This window comes from Ctenocephalides felis, unplaced genomic scaffold (genome assembly GCF_003426905.1).
Source record: "Ctenocephalides felis isolate EL2017-DRISC unplaced genomic scaffold, ASM342690v1 CF-g0.4_SCAFFOLD_01492, whole genome shotgun sequence".
Taxonomy (NCBI): domain Eukaryota; kingdom Metazoa; phylum Arthropoda; class Insecta; order Siphonaptera; family Pulicidae; genus Ctenocephalides; species Ctenocephalides felis.
Window position 1 is genome coordinate 47,716,978 of NW_020537646.1, and position 13,830 is coordinate 47,730,807.

Sequence of the window (13,830 nt, forward strand, 5' to 3'; positions counted from 1 at the left end):
TTTTGCAACCAACTTAATTCATTTTTAAAATTTGACATTTCTAACATTCATCAACATAAAGGAATTACTCAAAGACATCCACTTTTGCAAATCCTTTATCAAACAACACCCAGAAATTGTTGTTACCAGGGCAGATAAGGGTAACCATCACGGTTATCATGAACAAAGTTAATATATTTCCAAATCCATGTCCCTCCTAGCTGATGTAAACATTTACGAACTTATAAATTCAGATCCCACCGACCTTATAAATCGGAATACTTTGAAATTCATTGATTCACTCATAGAAAACAAACAAATTCCCAAACCCTCTCTCTACAATTAAAAAACTTACAATCCCATTTCCCCAAAACTTGTCTTCCCAAAAATCCACAAAGATGGTTTTCCTCTTCGACCAATAGTTGCTGACTTAAAATTCCCCTCTTTGCAAATTATCCAAATTTATTAGTTAAATTTATCCAATATCACTCATAATTCTCCCCATTTTGTCAAAAATTCTTTCGAACTCATTCCCAACTTAACTCCCTCAATGTACCATCTGATTTTTCCTTTATAAGTTTAGATGTTGTTTCCCTCTTCACTAACATTTCACCTGACCTTATCCTCTCTGCCATAGACCATAAATGGGTTGATATCAGCAAACACACAGATTTCAATTTTTCTTGGTTCCTGAAATGTATTAAATTCATTATTTCCAATACTTTTTTTCGTTCAACGACTCCTTCTTTAAACAAAATTTGGCACTCCAATGGGTTCCAGTTTGAGTACCCACTTGCTGAACTTTGTATGCAGTTCCTAGAGAACTCTACTCTTAATACCTTGTCTTATGTACCTCTTTTTACAAACGTTACGTTGACGACATTTTAACTTGCATTCCTACTTATAACATAACCAATTTCCTAAATTCTTTTAATAATTTCGACACACACCTTTGTTTTACCGTAGAGACACAACTTAACAACTCCATTAATTTTTTAGATATTACCCTTTTTATAAATAACAACTCCATCACTACATGTTGGTATCAAAAATCCACTTGGTCTGGACGTTATTTAAACTACCATTCCTATCACCCCAAATCTACTAAGATTGCATCCATCATCAACTTACTAGATCATGCCATCCTTCTTTCTCATCCATCACATTGAGAAAAAAATATTAATTTGATATATTCTACCCTTCAAAATAATTCCTATCCACTACAACTTTTACGCTCAGTAATAAATAATAGATTACCCTTTCTTCGTAATAAATTCCGTACATCTTCCTTATTTACCTCCCAATCACAACAAAATAGTATCATTTCACAAAACCTTAACCCTGTTCCTGAAAATTCACTATCTCTCAATTCCTTCATCTCATTATCGTACATTGACTGCCTTTTCCACTCACAGAAAAAACTTTTTTCATCCGTTGGTCTAAAGCTAGTGTGTTCGACTGGACGCACTCTCACAGACTTATACACTAATTTAAAAACTCCTACTCCTATTTCCCGCACGTCAAACGTCGTATATGTCATTGATTGTAATGATTGTTCAAGCTGTTATGTTGGAGAAACTTCACAATTTCTCTCAAAAAGAATGCGCCAACACGAACTTAATAGTTTGAACAGGAAACAAAATAAAACCATGATCACCGAACATGTCTCCAAATTTAAACATTCTTTTAATTTCACCAATCCAAGAGTTATTCATCGAGAAGCCAACACTTTACGCAGAAAGTTCGCTGAGAGTATTTTCATACAAATATTACCTGCTATTAACAAACGATTTGATTCGGCTTCTCTTTGCAATATTTACCGCGATGCTTCAAATAATTTTTTCAATATGCGCAATACATCCTAACATTTCTTTTATGTATGTATATATATATATATATATATATATATATATGTATGTGTATATATGAGTATATGTGCATGTATATATATGTTTACATGTATATTTTGTAGATATATATGTGTATGCACATGTGTATGTATATGTATATATATGTATGTGTTTACATATATGTTGTATATTTATGTGTGCATGTGTTTGCATATATCTGTATGTGTATGTGTATGCATATATACATTTATTGTTTTGCGTATATATACATATATATGTTATGTTGTAATTTTTTATATAACTATTATCGTTCCATAACTATTATCGTTTTTCAGTTAATATCTATACTTTTTCTTAATAAATTTCTCTTCATCACATATTTTTTCATTTTTACATTGTCTATCATGGTTATATTATGGGTGCGTTCGACTTGGACGCTTACGCGCTGTGAGCGCGCCGTGAGCGCGCTTTCATCGTTCGACTTGGCGCTGTGAGTGTAGCATAAGTACGCTCGTAGCATCATCGTCAGTTGTTTTTACTATCTGTCAAAACGAATGCAACTTAAGAATATGCTAACCCTAATTTCATTTATTCATAGTTCAATAATTACGCAAAAATGGCGAGCTGTGCATTACAATTATTTTCTGTTGATCTATTTGATTCAGAAACAAATAAAAATTATAGAATTACTGTTACGGATCAAGAATTAGAGCGACTACGAACAGGTATATATCAATTTATTAATTAAAAGGGAAAATATTCAAGATTTTTATTACGTTTGGTTGAAGGTTTTATTACGTTAACGTAAGGATGAAGTTTTGTTTCAATTTTGCTTTTTTACACCCTTAAAAGGCTAGAACATTTAAAATTATAGACTTTAGAATTATAGAATTATAGATTAGAATTAAGAATTAAAATACTATCTATACTAGATATAAACAAGATTGACCCTATTAGTTAAATATGACTCTTATACTTAATTTCTTATATAAAATGTGATATTTTAAAATAAAATAATATGAAATAGATATAGGCATAAATGTATAAAGCAATCCATAATCTCTTATACCAGGCACCCCCGCCTGTCTGAGAATAGGATATATCAAATGTTTATATTGCTAAATAAATAAATAAAAAAAAATCTACTTTGTTTTAATCCTTAAGTAATAAGTGACTTAATCGATTCCATCAATTGTTGTACTATTTAAAAATCTTATTTTTTTGGGTGAAATGGCTTATATTAATTTCAGATGCAACTTTTGTAAGATTGAAAATACTAGAGGCTAAACAATCTGCTCGTATTGTTAGCGATAGGTTTCATTAATATTTTGGGTTTTAATGTCCATGAAATTGTTAAATACTTTAAAATAATTTGATTGTCATGATAAGTTTAAATTTGTATTATTAATTCAATTTTCATCTACGCAATGGTAAATATTTAGAAACCGAAATAGATGAACCTGAAACTTCACAATCTTTTTTAAATGGCGATGTAAGTATTGAATTCATGAGAATTGAAAGTGAAGAATCAGGTAATTTTAATCAGGACAAAACAAAATCGATTAATATGCATATAATTTAACAGCCAATTGTTTATTACAGCGTTTAAATGGCCCCACGAAGCAATTCTTTTGCTTCTCGATGAATACGAAAAACGACAAATGAATTTTATCAGTGGGAAAATGTCGCAAAAGAAATTATGACAGGAAATTAGTGCAGTACTGAATACTCACGGATACATCATCACAGGTCCTCAGTGTTTATCCAAGTTTTCAGGGATGAAAAAGACCTATAAGAAAATAAGAGACCACAATAACAAGTCTGGAAATTCAGCTAAGTATTGGCCATATCTGACTGTAAGGGTAACTCTGTTTATATTTCCAGAAAACCATAATTTTTTAAATTTTTTATTTTTTAAGTTAATGGATGATCTGATCGGGAATAAACCTTCAATAACACCTGTATCGACTTGCTCTTCAACTGGGAAAAAAAGGACTTTATCCGAAGCTAGTTGCGGGAGTAGCAGTAGCAGTAACATGGATATTGAAGCAAACCGTAAGGATATTTAATTTGTTTTGAAGATTTCTCTATGCTAATAATATAATTTTTTTTTTGGCAGGAAAAAAAGCAAAAAGTACCCCCGCCAGCGATGTAATTGCTGCATTAGAAGAAAGGTCTAGGATAAGCGAAGAAAATGAGGACCGTCGCTTCACATGGCGTTTAAAGAACAAAAAGCTAAAGAATCAAATAAATATAAACAACAAGCTTTAGAGTTATTAGAAAAGCTTGTAAAAGCTAATTCTAATTCTAATAATGCTAATTTACATGATTAAATAATTTATTAAATGTATAATATTATTTGATTTTTAATTTACAATTTTCTTGTGTATATAATTATAAAAATCTTATCATAGTTTGTTCATGTTCATTTCTCATAATTGTAATTTTTAGCTATTGAAATGACTTATAGTTGCTTTCATTAAACATTTCTTATAATTAATTGCTCACATATACGATTTCGTTTATCAACACCAGCAGCAGGTGAAATTCTATTATAATAAATTTCATTTATGTTTCCAATTTGTTTCTTTTACTTCCTCCACCGGTAATTCATCGTTTTTTAATAAACATATATTATGCATGACACAAAAAGCGATTATGTACTCAGGAATTAAATCAGTTCGATTCATGTCGAGAACTGTCAGTAAACTGCGAAATCTTTTTTTAAGTAATCCAAATGCACGTTCAATTGCTATACGTGCAGATGAATGACAAAAATTATAATTTTTTTGTCTTGCTGATAAGTGCCCATTATCTCGATATGGTGTAAGTAAATGTTTGTGAAGAGGGTAAGCTGCATCGCCGACTAAATGAGATTCGTTCGGGAATTTATGTTCATCGTTGAGGTAATCATTCACTTCTGACAGACGTAATACTCGTGCGTCATGTACAGAACCAACATTTCCAGCATAACAATGAATAAATTTACATCGAGCATCACAAATAGCCTATTTTTGAACAAACAGTAAAAATGAATATTTACAAATGTTGTTAATTCACATGACTGCTTACTTACTTGTAATTGAATTGAATGATGTCCTTTTCTGTTGACATAACATTCCGGATGCTCTCGAGGTGCAGGTATATTTATATGTGTTCCGTCAATTGCACCGATAACATTGGGAAAGCCGCTTGTAGCTTCAAATTCAGTAGAAATTTCAGCAAGCTTTTCATTTTCAGGCCAGATAATAAAATTTGGAGCTATTTCGACTAGAGCTAATGTAACCCTTCGCACACTCCACCACGCTGTTGCAAAACTGACACCAAACCTTTGGCAAATTGAGCTTAAAGAACAATGTATTAGGTTAATATTTAATTTTTAATAATTATAGTTATTCAAAATATAAGTAAGATTTTTTAATTATACCGATACGAATCTGGAGTAGCCATTTTCCATAAAGCGATAAATAATTGTTTGTCTGGTGATTTCACATCCTGGGGTTTTTCTGATCAACGATGGTTCAATTTTTTCACGAACAAAATCAAATGTTGATCGGAACAGTCTAAAATTTAAAAACATATTATTTGCATGTAATTAAACTGAAGGGTTAAGATAATTTTTTGTTAACTAAATCCTCAAATTGAAATAAATATTTACCTAAAATGAGATTTAAATTCATTATCTGAAAATGCTGGTATAACCTCTTCCACAAAGTTTTTTATTCTTGGTATAGGTTCTTTTTTTAAAGATAAATTCAAATGAGCTTCGCAATACTTCCATTCCATATCATTATCACTATCTTCAATCATATCAAACTCATCACTATCATCAGACTCATCATTGATAATTTCTAATAAATTATTTATTATTTGACAGACAGTTGCCGCCATTTTGATGCTTATTGACGCTCACAGTATCCAAAACGAACGGAATTTAGTTATCGATTCTGAGCGCTTATCGGCCAAGTCGAACGCTAAAAATTCGTGCTTATAAGCGTGAGCGCTCACAGCGCGTAAGCGTCCAAGTCGAACGCACCCTATGTTTTTTATATTTTCATTTTGATCCACATAGTGTGTTTAACCGTTGATTATGGATGTATATTTTTTCTATGTTCCTACTGCGCATGATCGCTGAGAAAATCTTCGTAATATGAAACCACTAAAATTCTCTCTATCCCGTTCTCTCATCCAATGACGATACAGTTTCCACTATTTTCCGCAAGCACGTACGCACACATTTTACTCTCGTACACACACGTAACACATTTTCCAAACTGACAACATGTTCGTTTTATTTGGAATTATTTGGAATAAGCTTTTTTATAATAAAATATATAAGGTTGTCAAATATCTCCCTTTCGCTTTTTTGCTCTTTATTCAATGCTTTATAAAAAGTATTACAGTGATCGGATTTAGTTCAAATATGCGCCGTTTTGTTCGATAATCTGTTTCCATCTAGACGGCAACTTCATAATACCTCCCTCGTAGAAGCCCCCCTCCTTATTTGCGAAGAACTCGGACAGCCACTTTTCACAAGCCTCTTTTGAGTTCAACTTTACACCACCAAGGGCATTCGCCATGGACAGGAACAGGTGGTAATCACTTGGCGCTATGTCCGGGCTATATGGTAGATGCGATAAAACCTCCCATCCGAGCTCCCGTAGCTTCTGACGAGTCATCAACGAAGTGTGTGGTCTGGCGTTGTCCTGGTGGAACACTACACCCTTCCCGTTGGCCAATTCTGGACGCTTCTGGTCGATCGCCTGCTTCAAGCGGTCCAGTTGTTCGCAGTAGATGGTAGAATTAAGCGTCTGGCCATATGGGAGCAGCTCATAGTGGATGATTCCCTTCCAATCCCACCAAACACACAGCAAAACCTCCCTGGCCGTCAATCCCGGCTTGGCCACTGTTTGGGACGATTCACCGGCCTTCGACCACGACCGTTTTCGCTTGATATTGTCGTATGTGATTCATTTTTCGTCGCCAGTCACCATCCGCTTCAAGAATGGGTCGAGTTCGTTCCGTTTCAGCAGCATATCGCAGGCGTTGATTCGGTCCAGAAGGTTTTTTTGCGTCAAATCATGCGGCACCCAAACATCAAGCTTTTTTTTGCATCCAGCCTTCTGCAGATGGTTTAAAATGGTTTGGTGACTAACTCCCATCTCCTGGGCGATGTCACGAGATGCCACATGCCGGTCTAACTCGATGTATTCCATGATTTGATCGGTATTTGTCGTCACAGGTCTTCCGCCGGCTGGCTTATCCATGGTGTCGTTTTCACCGGCTCTGAATCGTCGAAACCATTCCTCCGCGGTTCAAAGTGATAGAGTACCATCCCCCAAAACACCATTAATCTCACGGAACGTTTCTCTAGCGGATTTGCCTTTAACGAAGGAAAACTTTAAAATAGCGCGAATTTCGGCGTTAGTGAACTCCATGTTCACACGTCTATAACTGTTGAACGCAATATCCAAACTAATCATGCATAGCGTCGTTTGTAGGTTATGTCAAGACCTTTCAAATTATGTATAGTATTGCCAGATACGAGCTCTGTAGCGCTTTGTACATAGCCGCGAAATTCAAAAGACAAAAAGGCGGAAGGGAGATATTTGACAACCTTTTATCATTTATTTTAATTTTACAATTTTTTTAAATTTTCATAACTCGACGTTTCATCAATTTTTTATTTCATATTTATTTTTTTCGTGCAATTTTGTGTGTTTTTGTGTTATTTTTCAAAGTTTATTTGTATGGTGAGTTTCTTTACATTTGTTTATTTTATTGTTGTGTTTCATATATACTTTTCATATACATTGTTTTACTTATTTTTGTCTGTTAAATATGTATTTTTTATATTGTTTTAATTTGTAACCCTGAATTATTTAATTGTAGCACTGAAGATGGGTCAAATCAAGACCCGAAACGTATGTTCTCTAAATAAAAACATTTTTCATTAAAACTGTTTTTTAATTACTGGATGGATGCCCAAGAAACATTTTTATTATATATATATATATATATATATATATATATATATCTTATATATAAAATTCTTCTATAACAATGTATGAATGGTTAATCCTCCTAAACTATAATACGGATTATCATGAATCTTCCTGAAGTTTGTTCGGCAAATTTTCTAGAATTTTTAGATTCATATAAATATAGTTAGATTGTAAATACATGGAAAAAATTACAAAAACCGCTCATCATTGTTTGACCTTGAAAATATTTAAGGCATAGTTTGACATTGAAAACAAGTGAAGTCTGTCATTTGCCAAACATTTCTATTCACTTATAGGCTAAGACAATATTAAAATATAATATATTTATTATTAAGAATAAGAAAAATGTAATGTTTACATTGTTATTGCCGAAAAGCAGCTGAGACGTGCTAAAAATTAAAATAATATAATAAGATAGAGTCAACATGCGTCTGACAGGCGATGCAGTCTGCGCATGCGTCTCACGGTTGGATGTCAGTGATTGCGTCTCAAACATACAATTATAATTCAATATAAAATATACATTTTAACGAAAATAATGAAATAAACAAAATTATATAAATTAAAATCTTAATAAATCGGTGTTTTATAGTGTTCTAGGAACAATATTAAGCTAGATATGAAAATGGGTTTTTATAGTGCTCAAAATAGTTTTAAAATGAGTACTTTTGCGTGTAAAATGAGTGAGCTATCATGCAAATGAAAGACGCATACAATGCTTTTTTCCATCTAAATGAAATTTTCAAGTTTATTTTTTCCACCAAAATTAAAAACTATCGTATTCCATCTACAATTAACTTGGTTTAAGGGGGGCGATACATGTAATCGCCTTAATTTTTACCATTTTTTGAGGACTTTTTAAACTGGGAAGGAATGATTGAATCTTTTTGAACTTTTTTAGGGTTATTTATTATATATTAGAATACACAAAAAAATTTTTTTTTAATTTTTTTTTTTTAAATGGCTGCCGTAAAAATAAATCTGCCAAGACCCTCTCGGAAAACGCCATCAATTTGCGGGCGTTCTCACTTTTCGTACGGTGATCTGAATTTAAAAAAAATAGTTTGTACGTGTTCATAAAACATATATCTTCTAGTTAAACCGAAAAAAAATTAAAAAAGTCACAAAATCGTAAATTGGCACACCTTAGAAAAAGAAGTTCGATTTTTCACCTTTTTTTCAATGGTTTTTTTGGTAAAAGGGTTAATTTTTGAAAATTTTTTTGGAATGTTTGAGGTTTAACTAGAAGCTATTACTGTAAAGTAGATGTGTGCAAAATTTCATTGGAATCGGTTGAGAACTTTTTGAGTTATCGCGCCCGCAAATTTCAAAAATGTCGTTTTGAGAAAAACGCGTTTAAAGTTTTGACACAGAAACAGATAAGAGTACAATAGCAGTCAAGCGTCGAGTTGAGGCGTGGCACTTAAATGAGTTTTTATTGTATAAATAATGATAATTTTGTTTTGAATATTTACAGGCATATTTTTGAGATGTTATTGTAACGATTTATGAAAAAAAAATCGATTTTTTTTTCTTGTTACATGTATCGCCCCCCTTAAGAGATTTTGATGGATTCTAGAAAATACCACAACTTTAGTAAAAATGATTTTCAAACAACTCATGATTTCATGAAAAAAAAATCCATTCAAAATAAAACAACCAACTTCTCATTATTATATCTCTGAAAGAATAGAAGATACATATGAATGGAAATAGAAGAAAATTGAAGGTCCTTTTCTGACTAATTATTGCTTTTTATTATTTTTCTGTGACCCAAAAAAAGTGCACGGATGCCCAACCAAAGTGTCTTTCGAGCCCTTTGACCCTTCGCCGTTTCAAAATAAAACAAGTTACGGTAAAATTTATGATAGAGAAAGTTGTAGCTCATTTAATTACCTTTAAAATAGTATATTACAAGTTATGATAAAATCAGAATTAAAATAGTTATAATCCAATTAAGGGGGGGGTGGTGGTGATGGAGTGCAAATTGTTTTCACTTCTGAACTTAAGATTAAGAATCTTAATTTAAGATTAACATATTATCAAAATATCAAGCAAATTGGACACAGTAAAAAAATCACAGGGCACATGCTTTTTTTCCTCTCCATTTACTGCAATAATTTGTTGATCGTAGGTTGAATAGAGAACATGTGAACAAGATTTGAAAGATTAATTCACTGCAAATATGTTCTTAAAAACAATGTATATTGAATTTTTAGTGAGAAAAATGTAATTTTGATATTAAAATTACTAAAAGCCAGTTAAAATATTGTTCGAAATTATAAAAATTATAGGCAACATTATTGAAGCAATTATTTTGGTAGAAAAATCCAAGGTGATATTGTACCTTTACCGCGTATGCTATACATTAATTCTTTCTGAATTTGTTATACCTTTTAAAAGACTTCCATTTTCAACACGTGTATCTTATGCTTGACCATAAATACATCACAAAAGCAGACGATGATTTTTTGTGTCGCCAATAAACAAAAAATCGTTCATTTGTACATCCACATCTACAGGTATGACTAAAAATATTGGATAAACCTTGGCACTAAAATAAATCGAGCTATTGGAAATAAATTTGTTCTATAAATTGCAATGTATAATTTTTAATATACAATTTTATTGAACATTTTTTATTATTTTTTAAAGGGATAATTAAAGTGTTAACCGTGGGAATTGAGAATCATCATTTTATTTGAAGCAGTGTTACATACACTCATATATTGGTGGTAATAGTAATTCGAAAAACAATAATTATTAATTTTAATTGAACGGTAAATATTAGTACAGGATGTTGAAAAAATGTAGATGGGTACAGGGCAACGTCTGTCGGGTCATCTAGTATAGGCTTTAAATAGACACAGGTATTTATAAATTAAATTAAAAATTATTAATTAATTTCTAATTTTGAATACGTCTGCTATTATTTTAAAGAATTGGATGAATTTTTGATTCTGCCAGATTTACGACAACATAATCCGCAGAAAAAAATCCAAAAGTCCTCCTAAAAAAGTCCAAAAACATATAGATTCTGGAGACATATTTATTTTGCCTTCAATAACTTCTTTACGAAAGTTACTTACAAACGTTCCGATGCATAGTGGCTTTTCCGAAAGAATTTTCCCAACATTGCAGTCATCATCTAAGTGATGATAAAGATAAATATTGCATAATGATGTTTGATAAAATTTCAATAATTTCAAGATTATGGTGTAGTTTTCGAAGAGCTTGCTAATGGTAGAATTGAAGCATCTGCCGATCATGCACTGGTGTTTATGATTAAGGGCTTGAAGGAAAAGTGGAAAGAACCAGTCATTTTTATTTTACTCATGGTGGTGTTAATGCTCTCAATTTGAAATGTTGCATTGAAGAAGTAGAAAATATACTTAGTATTGGTTTAAACACTGTGGCAACAGCTTGCGATCAATACCGTGTAGATTGCAAAGCTGTTAGCATGCTTATAAATGAAACAAATAAACATCATCGTAGAAAAAATGATGATCACAGATTTCAATTTGAAACAAATGGCCATCCAACAGTTTCGGTATTTGATCGTCCTCATATATTGAAGTGTATGAGGAATAACTTTGCAAAATGCAATGTCAAATTTACCAGCACAAAAGGTCTACAACACGAAGCTGCTCGGAGTGATATTCTGAATTTTAATGAGTATGACTAAGTTAAGCATATATCGATGTTTTCCCACTTTAATCACTTGACATATTTACCAAAAATCTTTAAAAGTCATTAAAGTATCATTAGCGGCAAAAGTTTTCTCAAATCGTGTAGCCATTGGACTTCAAAATTCATATTTTACCAGGGTAGATGTTTCGGCAACTACCTATGGCACTTGTTCATCGACTGGTGGTTTGATAGCGTTAAAACGGCGTGTCAGTAACCCCATAAACGGGTAATTAACTCCGATGTGCTATAACAAATAAATCTGAACATAATTTTGGTTTGATGCGGAGCAAGTATTAAATTCCTTGATTTGACCATGCGTCAAAAATTGGATTAATACTATTAAGCGTTTATAAGCAATATATTTGGCCAAAATTAAATAAGACAGGGTTTGATACTTTATGTTTAAGATATTTTAACCAAAATACATTGGATTTTTTTAGTAGTATCAGAAGCCAGGGCGGTTGTAACACAAATTTTAACTGCTTCAAGTTTATTCAAACCTTCAAAACTTTAAATTGTTAATAATTTGTCAATAAATTCGGCCCTTTCAAAACATTTTTAATTGATGATAAAGACACAAATGAAATTGCAGCCATTTACATGGAAAAATTATTCCAGATTTTTTTCTCTTCAGGCATTTGCATTCGTACGGAGAAATAGCAAACGCACATGTTGCTGGTTTTTGTGCTAAAATTTGTTTGAATTAGTTAAAAAAAATACTCGGCATGTATATCTGATATCTTATCAGAACCAATCAACCAGGGCTTCCTTCATTAAAGCAAGAGATCACACTGGAAAATCTCTTTTCGTACTAAGGAAAAAAATTTATGATTTGTTCAGGAAATGCAGTAATGTAATCGATTTTTTATGCAGGATCTATGTGTCGAAAACAGTCTAAAAAGTACACATCAAAATGTGATTCACAAGCATGTTTTATTCGAATACAAAGGCTATGGGCGCATTGCCATACAGAATCGGCCCCACCCTGGTATTTAAATAATTTATACGCCATTTTATAGGTCTATTTAATAAAAACCAATATACCAATTTTCAACTTTGTACCTCATCTTATGGCCGAGATATCATTGAAAATATGCCAAAGTGGCCCCTTTTTTCAAACTCACTTCTTAGCGTAACCATAAAATATATCGAAAAAAATTTTACGTGATTCTACTCACATTGACTCAGACCACATTATGTAGAACAATCGATGCTAAAAAATCGTTTATTATTACCTGAAAAAGACAAAATAATTTTTCAATTGATGATTTCCGGTAGTGCGCTTAGTTGGACCACTTTCTAATTAGCGTTATTCGAAAGTCTATTGTTTTTTCTTTGAGTGTTGCAAATATTGTTCAAATCAATTTGGTGGAAAATTGAAAAAAGCGGAGCCAGCACACCCGCGCGTAACGCTAATAGTCCTGCAATTGCATGCAGTTCGTTCGGACGCAAAGCAGTGCGCGCAGTGGCGTACCTAGGGGGAGGGGCGGTCCGCCCCGGGCGGCACTTATTTTGGGGCGGCATTTTTTAGTTTATTTATACATAATTGTAAAAAGCAACTTATTCATTTTATATTTATTAACTTCCGTAGGGTTAGTTATAGACCGACAATCGTAAGTGAAATTTTTTACATTTCTTCACGTTTTGAAGGTTTCTGAACATTTTGGCATACCTCAGAAAAAATGGAAGTGTGTGTGTTTTGTGTGTCCGCATTTTTTCGTTCAGGTTTTCGTGCGCCCCGATCAACCGATTTGATGGTACAGAAAATAGAAGTCGAGTTTTTGAGAGAATGAAACATCCGATTTGATTGATGCAAAAAACTTCAATTTGTAATGATGAGGAGAAGTGGTGATTAGTTTTTGGCAAAGGCAGAGATACCAAGCAAAATGTGCAAAAAATATCTGTTTTTGAGAGAACTAAGCATCCGATTTGAATGATTCAAAAAACTTTCTACGTGGTTTTTATTTTGAATTCTACCTAAAGTTCAAATGCTCACTTATATACTTGAAATAAATAATTTTAACTTTGTAATTCAGTTTATATATGTAATTGAGTTTTGTTTATTTACTTTTTAACATATATAAGTTACAGTATTTATAATTATATATTTCAAAACATTTAATTTTCCTCGAATATATCATTACAGTACGAGAAGTTCCAGCAATTTGCCTTAACTTACAATGCCATACACCACTAGTTAACTTCCCCAAGGAGAAGTTTATGTTTTCATCAAAAAATCCGAATCGCTAATTTTATGTTTTCTCGACGTTTCAAGCCATTCTGAATCGAATGAGCCCAAATTTGGA

At 32.3% G+C, this 13,830-nt stretch overlaps 2 protein-coding genes across 2 annotated transcripts; both read right to left on the reverse strand.

Annotated features, from left to right (window-relative positions):
• Positions 1-4,393: 4,393 nt before the first annotated feature.
• On the reverse strand, positions 4,394-5,315 carry LOC113371321 (putative nuclease HARBI1). The gene is made up of 3 exons (XM_026611953.1): positions 5,257-5,315; positions 4,906-5,173; positions 4,394-4,837 (listed from the first exon to the last, which is right to left on the reverse strand). The coding sequence occupies exons 1-3, from the start codon at positions 5,277-5,279 to the stop codon at positions 4,394-4,396; spliced, it is 735 nt and encodes a 244-aa protein (XP_026467738.1). The 5' UTR covers positions 5,280-5,315.
• Positions 5,316-6,799: 1,484 nt separating this feature from the next.
• LOC113371322 (histone-lysine N-methyltransferase SETMAR-like) lies at positions 6,800-7,267 on the reverse strand. The gene is made up of 2 exons (XM_026611954.1): positions 7,220-7,267; positions 6,800-7,135 (listed from the first exon to the last, which is right to left on the reverse strand). The coding sequence occupies exons 1-2, from the start codon at positions 7,265-7,267 to the stop codon at positions 6,800-6,802; spliced, it is 384 nt and encodes a 127-aa protein (XP_026467739.1).
• Positions 7,268-13,830: the final 6,563 nt, after the last annotated feature.